At 38.5% G+C, this 12,898-nt stretch overlaps 1 protein-coding gene across 3 annotated transcripts in view; it reads left to right on the top strand.

The window, feature by feature from the left end:
• Positions 1-12,898, top strand: part of TAFA1 (TAFA chemokine like family member 1) — a 574,680-nt gene that overhangs the window by 507,751 nt on the left and 54,031 nt on the right. Inside the window, exon 4 of one of the 3 annotated variants that reach the window (XM_054504643.2) lies at positions 2,502-7,411. The exons of the other annotated variants lie outside the window; for them this stretch is intronic. Coding sequence (XP_054360618.1) covers positions 2,502-2,519 — 18 coding nt within the window. The 3' untranslated portion in view covers positions 2,520-7,411. Of the gene's footprint in view, positions 1-2,501; positions 7,412-12,898 lie in introns of those variants that run through there. 3 annotated transcript variants of the gene reach the window in all.

Raw genomic sequence — 12,898 nt, 5'->3', positions numbered from 1 at the left:
TCTAATGGTTTTAGAAACCTATTGGTTTATTTCTTTTCTTTAAACATATATATCAAAAACTTAAGTTTGCAAGTTGATGACGCTATTGGAAAATTGGCTCTGTAGATTCTGGATTTGCCAATCTCCAAAATCAGATGAGCTAATTCCCTATAATAAATATTACATTTAATATATACAAAATAATAAGGTATAATATGGTATATGTATTTTAAAAAAAGAAAGTTGGGGATGCTGTATCCAATGCATTCAGCCCTAAATGTATACTCTGTGTATTCAGGAATGATGCCTTAATTTAGAAAGGTAGACTTCTCCCTGGAGAAAATAAGTTGTTTGACAATGCTGTAAAAATTCACATGTAAAAAGTGAACATTTGTTGTTTGGGGACATAATGAGGAAGGGAATAAAATGAGGAGAAAACTAAAGGTGCTTGGAAGGAAAAATCAGCAGGTTAAAATAGTAGAACATAATCTGGTATAATACCTGGGAACATATCAGGCAACTTCGTTAGTATCTTTCAGACTAATGAGAAAATCAACAGTTAGATTTCCACAAGGTGGAGTCAAGTTGCCTTCCCTAAAAGGGTGAGTTAGCAGACCTCAGACTGCATACCTAAACACAATGGCTATCTTGTCAAATTGATGTTTTACACAAATCCACTACAGTCATTTGTCCACACCTTCCTGGGCCCATCCTCCTAATAGTGACTCAGACCCTGCATATCTCCATCCATTCTCATCAGCCAATGTTTTTTATATTAGAGAAGTGTAAAGTACCAGCTTTGACATATCCAAGCTTTATCATTCAAAATTCACTCAAAATTTCCACCTGGTCTGAAGTGTTATGAAAGCCTTTACAATCCTGATGTCCAGACCATTTTGCATGAACTACCTTTAAGAGAGAAGGGTAGGAATGTGGAGCAGTGCAGGGGGAGGTGGATTTGGAAATGGCAAGAAGGAAAAATAAATCAATTTATGCTGTTAAAATTGCCCCTGGGTTAGAGTGAACTCATTCATTTCTTTAACCAACAAATATATTTAAGCCTCTTCTATCTAAAGTTAGTGTATTAAGGTTTTAGGGATGTGATGGTAGATATGACCCATCTCCTGTTCTTCCATGAAGGGTAGGGCCTAAAGTTGGGGGGTACCATGGGGGTGGGAATGGCAAGTCGATAGAAAGGCAATTCCAATTCAGTTTTGTAAATGTCACTTTCTCCCTCCTTTTGATGAAGAAGAAGACAGTGGAAACAGAAGGTGATAAACACTACTAGAATGTAGGAAACCAAAGTTTGGAAGAATCTGTTATTCATATGGAGAGGATAAAAAAATAAATGTGTGAAGATTTCTCATACATGCTGCCCTGGGCACAACCAACTTTTGAAAGCAAACTTTTATTACTGTTCCCACCCAACCCTGAAACCTTTTCATGGACTCCACGCCTGGACTCAGAACACTCAATTCCTAAGACTATAAAGAACTAAGAGATGATGAAGAAAAATGCCTATGTCCTAGAACTCTAAAGTAGAACCTTCAACTCTCTTAGAATCATCATTTCTGCCCCAAACCAGTGACTCTCTGTGCATGCATCCTTTTGAACATTAGAGTCTTTGGGACCATATTCAAATATATTAAATGGTACCAGTAGTGGTAGAAGTATGCTCTTGGTTGCCCTTGAGTACTATGTCATTGGGAGGAAGAGTTCCTCATCCTGCAAGGGTCTCCTATGTTCCTAAGAAAATGTGTTCTAATCCTGGCAGTGACTTTACCTTATGTCACCCCTTTAACATGTTACAGCAGGTCAACTTGACAAGGCCACGGAATGACCTACTCAGTTCAAATTCTCATCAAACACACCGGACTAACTACATATTCTGAAGGGCCCAGTGCAAGAATGAAAACACAGGCCTCTTGTTCAAAAATTAGTAATAATTTCTTTTTTTTTTTTAAAGATTTTATTTATTTATTTGCGAGAGAGAATGAGAGACAGAGAGCACGAGAGGGAGGAGGGTCAGAGGGAGAAGCAGACTCCCCGCTGAGCAGGGGACCCGATGCGGGACTCGATCCTGGGACTCCAGGATCATGACCTGAGCCAAAGGCAGTCGCTTAACCGACTGAGCCACCCAGGCACCCCTAGTAATAATTTCAAGACTGCAGTAGCAGGTCATTAAATGAAGTGTGGGGCCCTGTTCAGCACAGGACTCTGGGCAACTGTACAGATCATGTGCCCATGAAGCCAGTCATGGTTATTCATTGCTCCAGAGTCTATCTCCTCAGCTGTGGCAAAATAAAAGTAATGAATTGATAAAAAATACGATGGCCTGTCAGTGTGCTTTTTGATCACCATTTGAGAACTACGGCTCTAGATTAACATTTTTGGCTTCAGAGCACTTGAAAGAAGCAACGTACTATAAATTCAAGATGTCCTCATTTTCTGCCTATTCACCTTTCTTTATGCCTTCATTTTGTTCTTTTCTCCCTGAAATTTCTTTCTTTCTTTGGTTTCAGATTCACCCAAGAACCTAACGGAAGCATTTGTTATAGTAGCAAAGGAAAATCACCTCTGCGGAAAATAAATTTTAAGAATTTAAAACATCTTACACATTACAAGCCAAATGGATTTCTTATTTGCACTTTGACTGGTTACCAGATAATCACAGTGCTTTTACTGTGTGTCACAAAGTATCCTATAGTGAGAAGACCCCGCGCTTTTGGCAGCACCATGGAAAGTGGGTTTAAAAAAAACAAAAACAAAAACGGTTTTCTCAAAGAAAATTTTTGGGATTACGAAGAACGATCAACTATCTTCTAATTTGGATCTATAGTTACTTTGTACCATTTTAAATATATGTATATACATAATATTTTGAAATATTATATATTCTCTTCAAGAAATGAACAATGCCACAGGTTGAGACGGCTGGTGTACCTCTTTGAGTTTGGATGTTTTGTTTTGTTTTGTCGCAGTTTCTTTTTTTACTGGCAAGGAAGAAGACATGTGCCCCTTTTGAAATTTCAACATGGCACTCACACTGGAAGGCCAGCTACAGGTGGACTCCTGGAATCTGAGGCATCATAACCATACTGAATTGAGAGCTTCCTTCCGTTTCTACCAGATGACCCAAGGAAGCACATCGTCCTGTTTTATTGCTTTCTACCCGTGCAATATTAGCATGCAAGCCTGGCTTACATAACCATACTTTATATTCAATTGATATATAATAACCATTCTAACCTCTTCCAGGAAAGTATTTTTAGAACTACTAGCTTTTCCACAGATAAGACAATGAGGATTCTTGAGGGAGCTACTCCACCATGCTATTAAGACTCTGGCAAAATTATGGTAGAATATGGATCCCTGTGTTAATAAGTTCTGTAAATACAATGTCTTAAGGCTTGGTATAGCTGTCCTAGACTGAAGAAATATCCTCCGATTAAATCCAAAGCCTGGCATCATTAAGTACATAGTGCTGTAGCCACAAGTCTTATCATGGCACCTCTTTCTATGTTTGATTTGCTTTTTCCAAGAGTATTCAGATCTCTTCTGAATCTGAAGATTCAGGAAGGCCATTAAAGCAATTAGGTTTCAGAATGATCTATGTGACCAAATGCTGGACAGCCCTATTAAAGTGGTAAATAACTTCTTTCTAAACCTACTTGTCCTCTTTATTTGCCATGTATTTGTCCTGAGTCAGCTTTAGCCAAATCCAGAGAACACCCTGCTTAGAGACTTGTAGTCAGCCAGAATTTTTTTCCATGAGGTCTTTGCTGCCAGTATTTCTAATCCCAGTATTTTGAAAATCAGAAATTCATTACTATAACTGCTGTGTTCTTAGCCCACAAAATGAAATGTCAAATCCCATTACAGGGTTTCTGTACTGGCCACTTAGATGAGACATATGGGGCTCACTTCTAAAAAAGAAACTTCTGTCCATCTTCTCTTGTTAAAAGTTACTCAGATGATGATTATAGAAAAGAAATATCTATTATCTACCTGGGATAGCATAATAGTACTATACATTCCAGTTACTTAACCTAGCATATTTCAAGTATATCTGTTTTTTCTCCAAAGCCTTTTCTCTAGAATACATGTTGTTAGGGCCTCTTATTACATCACCAGCACAAGTGGTCCCCTAGTGTGGATTTTTAAAGTTAAACCTCAGGTAAAATCTAGAGGTTCCTTCATGTCTACCAATATAGCTTGAAGTCTGATTGAATATGTAAATACTCTAATCAGATAGATTGATTCTGTATCTCAAATGCCTATAAAAAGCATCCAGAAATGGAAATGGAACCCTAATTGCAAAATCTAGGCTTTCCAAATACTTTCACAAATATTTGCCAGAAGATAGCATAAAATTCATATAACCAAATCAGAATCCCTTGAATTTATGGTCCATATTCATGTACCAAGTAATATATTAGCAATTGACTTTCACCTGTAAACTTCAGAGTAAAACCTGAAATCATGAATGCAAAGAATTATCTGGAATAGTACTTCCCCAAATGGGGAGGAAAAAACTTCCATAATCAAATACATTGGGAAAAAGTTTTTAAATAAAATAAAACAGAAATATTTACCGAGGAAATTTTCAGAGCCTTTAATACACCAGAAGTGATGTATGTCTTCAAGAAAGACTAAAACATGGGTTGCCAAGTCAAGAACTTCCAGAATCCAGACATGTAAGGTGGTTACTTGACAAATGGACAGTACATCCCTGCCTAATGAGAAACTGCAAGAAATTGTGTGAGGACATATTCGCTGCCTTGTCACTTCTTCAGTTTTTTTCAATAGAACCAGAAATCTGGATTTTTATATAAAATCTCCTAACATTCTTAAATAAGATTAACTAATATGAGATGTTTGTCATTAAAAATTCTACAAGCACTATTATTGCCCCCAAATTCCCTGATCATGTGGCTTTTTCTAGGAGATGAATGTTTCCTGGAATACCCTTTTAAAAAAAAGCATTAGTCCTAAATGAAAATCCAATGGGAAGAAAAAAGAATATTCTCTTTTCTATGGACTCATGCATACAAACCCTTCTCACAATTTACAATATGTGGGGCTCACAGTTTCTCCTGTTCTGTAACCAGAGCCTGTAAGTCAATGAAAGAGTCTAGAGGCCCAGGTCTGTCAGTTCATTTCCTAGTGATCACTTCGTGCAATAACCTCCCTTGGAAAGACCTAGAAGAAGAGAGAATGGGGGAAAAGACCACATCAGAATCAGGCAACCATCCAATAAAACAGTGCAAATATTTGTAAATGTCATCAAATTCAATTTGGATTCATCAAGGTCCTTATACAAATGTGTGAACCATCAAGTTGTACTTAAATTGGACCCACCCCAGTTAGGGGGATTCAGTAGCTATCCCGTGCCTACATCTATTGTTTAAAAACTTTTATCATGTATTGCTGGTAATAAAGAGCTTGGTGTGGTATGACTAATAATGATTTTTGAGCTTGTGCCTCAGGTGTGATATAAATAATGTTCTAACATAATTAGAGCAAATGGAAAGGGCTTTATCCAGAACCCATCTCTGGGTAAAAAGGAAAATATGGCTCATTTCATAAGACAGATTTTTTAGTTAGGTAAAGCTTATTTCTTGACTTTTTTGTATGTGTGATTAGATTTATCTCTTAATGGATTTGGCAAGCACACTGAGAAGTTTTACTACTGGGCTTTTTTCCGTTATCGAATGATGAAGAATGTTTTTACCAACACACAATTCAACATCATTTTCTGATCAAATCCAGTGTAACTTTCGCAAAGCAATGGTTTTATATAGGGCAGTGTATTATGCTACCTTGACATTGTCACTGATGTAAGTTATGAAGGGTATAAAAATTGTTTATATGAGGAGATCCACACATTCCTCACCTCCATAGGATACGCACTCCATCCTGGAAGCTTAAATGGCATATCATAATATGAGTTTTTCTTTTAATTAAGCTTGACACTTCCATTTCAAAATCTATTAAGGTTTACCTGAAAAAGAAGTGAACTATTTTCCTTTTCATGAGCTGTCTGCTTTCCAAATAAAAGATTTAGTGTCTAGTAAATTCTAGGGCTCAAGCCACCTCCATCTAGTGGATAAATATAAGAAAACAAGATATAAGACGTACTAAGAAAAGTGAGGGCTCAGGACTAGTGACAGCAGTGGTAGAATCAGATGGCCTAGTGCCCACGGGCATCATGCAAAGTGATAAAGCAGAATCATGTTCACACTTCAAAGTAAATTAAATGGAAAACCATTAATTGCATGTGCACGTACACACACACACACATATCTCCTGTTAAAGATTTAAAATGTTTAGGTTGAATAGGCGGGGGTTTTTTCCTTGTAAAGCTCTTAGGGACGTATCAGGAGATGTGGTGGCATGCTCTCACATCATTGGTCTGCGAGTGGCTCTCATTTATTTATTTATTCATTATTTAGTTTGCTTCACTTTTTCCCAGGTGTTAAGCTCTCATTTATTTGTTTTGGCAGCTAGATGCATTATTTAAAAAAATAATAATTATCAAACATGAAAGCCAGGACCCCAGCCATAAGTGACTGTGTTTATAGACCAGGCAGTGTATATGCAGCCCTAATTCCCACCTGTTCAGAGAGTAGACTCACATGCACGTGCCGAGGAAAATCTGGGACCAGACTTGCCTTAAGATAGTGGCTGTCGGGAGCCTGAGTGGCTCAGTCTGTTAAACGTCTGCTTTCAGCTCACGTCTGCCTTCAGCTGAGGTCATGATTCCAGGATCCTAGGATCGAGTCCCATATCGGGCCCCCAGTGGGTAACCTGCTTCTCCCTCTCCCTCCTCCCCTCCCCCCCTGCTCCCCCATTCTTATGTGCTCTCTCTCAAATACATAAATAAAATCTTAAAAAAAAAAAAAAAGACAGTGGTTGTCAACCATTTAGCCACGGTACATGGATCTGTGGCCATACATCATGGAGTGGGCTGGAAGTGACTCCTTACTATTAATCAAGTCTGCAAATACATCTTAAAAGGAATTATAATTGGCTTAAGGGTAGTTCTCAAACAAGGCCCAAGAGACTTACGTGCCTATAGGCACTAGCCAGGTAACACTAGTTAGTTAACCAGGGTCACATGTTAAAGCCTAGGCACACAGTGATGAGGCTGGAGACCTGACACGACAGGGTTCTAGCAGCCAGCATTTGGTCCCAGACTTAGGGAGCCAGGGTGGCCCAGTTCTTCTGTTTTATTTGTTGTTGTTGTTGTTATTCTTGTTGTTGTTTTGGGAAAATCCAGAAACTTAGAGGCTTGTATGAATTCTCCAACCCATTGAATTTTCATTAAAAGAAAAGGACTAATGACTCTGTTCTGTCCATGAAATACCAGTTTACAAGTCTGGCCTAAAATTACATTATTCTCATGGATTTGCATCCTTGTGCCCATCCTCCGGTGGTAGAAAAAGCAATGGAGTTAGAGCTTGTTTGAAGTTCATTGCACTTAACCTGCAGATTGTCTTACTTTTCCACTGAGAATACTGTGGGTGCAGCAACAGACCTCAACTGTCCTCGATTGGGGACACTTGCCACGGTTGCAAAAAGGGGTCAACCACTGGCTAGAATGGAGTTGATTGATTGAAGTTCTGTAAATTCCAACCTGGGGGTCACGAGCTGGTGTGGGAGCAAAATTTAGGGACTGGAAGGGGGCAGTATAAAGTCAGCAGAACCCATCAGTTGGTGCTAATAGATATGAGAAGCTTGTACATTTATTTTAAAGAATGTTACGAACTGGCTGTCCGATCAGAATGACCTCCTCTCTGCTTCCATGTTCCACACATACCCTCCCATACATGCAGATTCTTGATTTCTTTGTCCCCTGATCTGGATCCTCCTCCAGATTTAGAAGCTCTCAAAGTTTCTCACCCCTCCCCTATCCCTGCCATTCACCTCCGCACTGACACATTTCTTCTTCTCTCTTTCACATTGTATCCATTGAAAAGAACCCTAAGACTGTAAGCCAGAAAAGCTTCCCCTGCAAAGATTCAAGTCCTTGTTTTCCACTTATAACCGAGAAAAGCCTGTACCCTCTGAGTTTTCATGTCTATAAAATGGAGATCATGCACAAAGTTTAAAGGTTATGGGAGGATGAGGGAAATAGAGAAAATGGAAATATTTTATAAATGCAAAGCAGCAGGTAAGCTGTGGTTGTTGTGCTCTTCTTCTCAGATTCCTATGATTGTGTGTCACCTAGATGCTCCCTGTGTCAATGCTAGCCCCACTCAAAGCAAAACAAAACAAAACAAAATCAAACTTAGGTAAACTAACAGCCAAAATATGATTTCATATTCTCTTTCTAGAAAGCTCTAGAACTAGACTGATCTTGCTCAACTTTGTAGGATTTGCCATTTGCCATTACCATTGCTAATGTTTTTAAGCCAGTATAACTTACATTCAAGCATTGGTGTTGGCACAAGCAAGTAATGCATGTTGGAGAAGGCACCTTGCTGGTGTCCAGAATGTTCATCCAGAACTTGAAGCACTGATGACCTGATCTATCTGCTGTGTAAGACAATTTTCAGCAACTGCACACAGTGTCATTACCTAGCTACTTTTTTCCCACATCCAGCCTCTTGTCATTCAGGCTATTGTCCTAGCAGATTCTTATGTGACTCTTGTTACGACAGAGGTATGACCTTTCATTGTCCACTCTTATAGCTACCACACTGGTAGATACTGCTTTCATTCATTCATTCACTCGTTCATTCGATTACCAAGTACCTGTTGAGTAGTTACTACATGTCACGCACAGTACTAGATACTGGAGATAATTTCAGATTTTACATTATTCTAGGGGAAACAGACAAAAAACAGTGAATAAGTAATTATAAATCATGATAAATACAAAAAGAGCCACAAAAGTAAATAATGGGAGAGAAACATGAGCTTGTGGAAGGATAAGAGGGGAGTGTCTCTTGGAGGAGGTGGAATTTAGTCTAAGAACTAGAGGGTAGCAGGAAACAGCCATGCAGAGAGCCAAATGGGGAGTGAGGGTGAGCAGGGTGGGTGTTGCAGGTGGACAGATTAGTATAGGCGAAGGCCTTAGCCACGGGGGACTTCTGTGTGTTTGTAAGCCTGAGAGAAAGTCTCTTTTAGTTTGTTGTCAAAGCAGAGTAGTTAGAGCAAAATTTCTCTAATGAGACAATTTCAAATTTGTCTCTAATCCTAGTATCTTCTTTCACCAAATGGTAAAACTAGTATGGCATTCTAGAAAATGTAGCGAAGAACCCTAATCTCTAGTCCTCATTTAGGGAATCATTAACACTCTTGAAGCGGTTCTCAGAAATGACATTCTGTGTAGACAATACCAAATCATCCCAATAGGAGAAAATGGTGGCCTAAAGGACCAGTGTGGAAATTTAAAGGGCATAAGTGAAAGATCTAGGAAAGTCACATAATCAGGAAAGACTGTATAAGAATGACAGAGACCTCTAACAGTATCATTATGAAGGCTAAATGAATTAAAGACTAAAATTGACTTCCAGAAATAGTAAGGTCATCCTAAAAAGCATCTATGTTCAAAGCAAGTAGGACAAATCTGCCTAAAGCCAGGAATGTACAGGTGATAGAGAAGTCAGGTTTTTCCCAAGCAACTGTTTTATTTCTCTTTTCTTTTTCCTATGTTAATGAAAACTATCTCCTGCCTAAAAACATCTGAAAGGAATATTGTTCAGAAAGAAGTAAACTCAGGATAGCCTCTAGCTCTCCTCAGTGGTCCAAATGGTTCAAGCAGTGATCAGGGGAGGGGGATAGCTCTGCTTTGTACAATTTATTGATTCCTTTAGTGTAAATACTCCCACCACAGCTGATTTCAAGCTGCCAATGTGAAGTAGGGAAGAGATGTGCACCATTGACTCCCACAGCCAATGAGAGCTGGCTCCAGCATATTACCACCTCTGTGAAAGAAATCACAAAGCTTCAAATCACCAAACTATCAAAAAATGACCACAGTACTGACAGGGAATTTTGAGGTATCTAAGAGAGGCACCCGAAGTCTAGTATTGGTTAAGTATAGCTACAGTTGTTGAAAAGAAGAAGCGAATTCTTAAAAGTATAGACCAGTGACCCTGAGGCTAGCCCAGGGCAAGATTATGCAGTAGATGATTTAAGGGATTTCTGTGAATAATTAGGCAAGCAGTGATCACCAGGAGCCAACTTGCATTCACCAGGAAAAAAGTCATGCCAGGCACCTTTTTCACTGGCCTGTTTTCTTTAACTAGTCTGAAAGATTTTAAGACATTGATGAACATAGTATGTCCAGACTTCAGCAAGGTATGAGTTCTTGGCCAAGAATTGGCAAACTATGGCCCTAGAGTAAATCTGTCCCACTGTCTGTTTTTGTAAATAAAGTTTTATTGTAACACAGCCACATTTACATATTGGCTGTAGCTGCACTTGAGCTACAACAGCAGTTGAATAGTTGCTGCAGCAGAGATCTTATGGATCAGCAAGTCTAAAATATTTACTACTGGGCCCTTTATAAACTTTGCTGAATCTTAGTCTATTATGGAAAAGGCTGGATGATAGGAAAAATTCACATGGGCTCATAACCACAATGAATAGCCATATTCAAATGTTCCTAATTCATGGAATGATTGTATCCTGGAGAAATATTCCTAGTAGCAGAAAAATGAGTTCTGTCCTGGCTGTGTCCTGTGCCTTGTTTTATTATGAACCACGTGGAAGAGGGTATTGACACAGCATGCAGGCCGATCTTGCAGATGGTCTGCAGTCGAAGTGGTCATTGAGAATGTAGGATGGTTAAATCAAGTTCAAGCAAATAGGCAGGCAGAGGAAAGCAGTTTTGATGGTTAGAAACAGTTGAAGGACATGCTATTTAGATTTGTGAGAAAGAATAAACAGATCAAGAATGACAGGTGTATTTAAATAGTGGAAGTTCTGTCATTTAGAAAAGGGATAAAATTAGTTTCTAAAGAGTGTGTGGAATTTATTTTTTTTAAGATTTTATTTATTTATTTGAGAGAGAGAACCCATGAGTTGGGGGGAAGAGCAGAAGGAGAAGGATAATTGGACTCCCCACTGAGCAGGGCTGATCCCAGGACCTTGAGATCATGACCTGAGCCAAAGTCAGATGCTTAACCGACTGAGCCACCCAGGTGTCCCAGAGTGTGTGGATATATAACTAAATATATTTCAGTTAAAATAAGAACAATTTACCCAACAGGTTTTTCACAGTAAGTAGTGATTTGCTTGTTGTGAAGGGTGTTCAAACAGACGAGAACTCTTGGGAGTTCTGTAGGAGGATTCATGCCTAAACAATCTTATACTTCTCAGAATTTGTGACAATCTGAGTCTGCTTTCTTATCAGTAGAGTAAAAATGGAATTGGAGATCATTGGTAATATCAGATTCTTATGATGCAAGAAATTCTTACGTTCTCAAGAACAACTCACACGGCCTATATCCAGATTGCTTGGTTTGGATGTACAGATGTCCCTTAACTGCCCCCGAGGTATTGCTCACCAGCAAAAACAGATCCTCCTTCCCAGTTTCATAGGCATCATTTTCTTCAAAGCAATCGGTTAGCAAGCAAGTCTGTTCCATCGCTAACCAGCCGGTTACAGCAATGATGAGGTGATGATGGAAATGACTTGGAGACGGAGGAATTTTCTAAGAAACCAGCAGCCCTTTGTTAGGGAGATGGGCCAAAAGTTCAGTCAGGTATAACCTCAACTGCAAGGATGAACCAGGCAGAAGTTTGATAGTGGGGAAGCAGACCAAAAACAAATCCGCCAAAACCCAAAATGGTTAAAGGCAGGAATTGGTGCGAAGATGTAAAACTGAACAAGTCACTCAATATTTTAGCCAGGGGTGTCTCCACTACCTTTACAATGGTTTGGCAGATTATAGTTATCATCTCATTATATACCATAATTTCAGAGGCAATAACACATATGAGTAGTGGGATATTCAATACATGAAAATTTATCTGGACAAAAGTCTCTCAACTCTATTTCACTTTCCCATTCTAACATGCTGCTTATGATCTCAGCGCTCTTTCCAGGAATGTCTAAATAAAAGACCATCAGATATTCCTTTGCTCTGGGAGGAAGTGTTTTTTTGGAAGAAAATTGCTAAATGGGAAAGGTCAGTGCTAACTCAGAGGTGCCACATCCATTGTTAATTAAGTTTTCATTGTGGCACATTTACCCAGGGTCCAACAACCCCAAATACCCCAAAGTGCTGAATAATACGGCATGCATGCAAATGCCATCAAAGAATTGTGGGGCTTATGCCTGAGGGACATCACCCTACAAAATAATCTCTTTATAATTTTGCCCTAATACAATGACTGTCAACCCTGCAAGATCCAATGCCCCCTTCAGACATCATCTAAGCCTCCTGAAATGAAATTCATGAATAATATAACTTCCCTATACATGTAATTCCAAAAAATTAATGTAATTCACAAGTATAATATAAAAGAGAACTACAAGAAAATTGACTTATAATAAAATAATATTTATTTTAATCTGTAAGTGCTCTGAAACATAATGTTAGAAGACATAATGAAATTCTAAAGATTTGAACACATTTATAATGACTAAATTTGGATTTAAGAGAAGTAAAATTTATTCAGATACTGTTGATGTATTATATTTTAAATTACAGACTAAGCAAAAGTGTGTGTGTACAAATATTTTAAAATACAGACGAAATAATAGAAAAGGTGTATTTACATAAAGTCAAGAATGTGACATCTGTAAATAAAAACTGAAGCAAATGGGTTTGTTGCTGATTCAAATCCATAATCCATGTTCCTATTACTAATATGATTTTTCTAAAATGGTAACTAATTCTTGGTCAAGTTCAGAACAAACCAGGACAATCTTTCCCCATGTACATGTCAGTTACACTCC

Source organism: Mirounga angustirostris, unplaced genomic scaffold (assembly GCF_029215605.1).
Source record: "Mirounga angustirostris isolate CCGP_5_RB_7025 unplaced genomic scaffold, mMirAng1.0.hap1 SCAF_1, whole genome shotgun sequence".
NCBI lineage: Eukaryota > Metazoa > Chordata > Mammalia > Carnivora > Phocidae > Mirounga > Mirounga angustirostris.
This window is presented reverse-complemented; position numbering and strand designations above follow the sequence as displayed.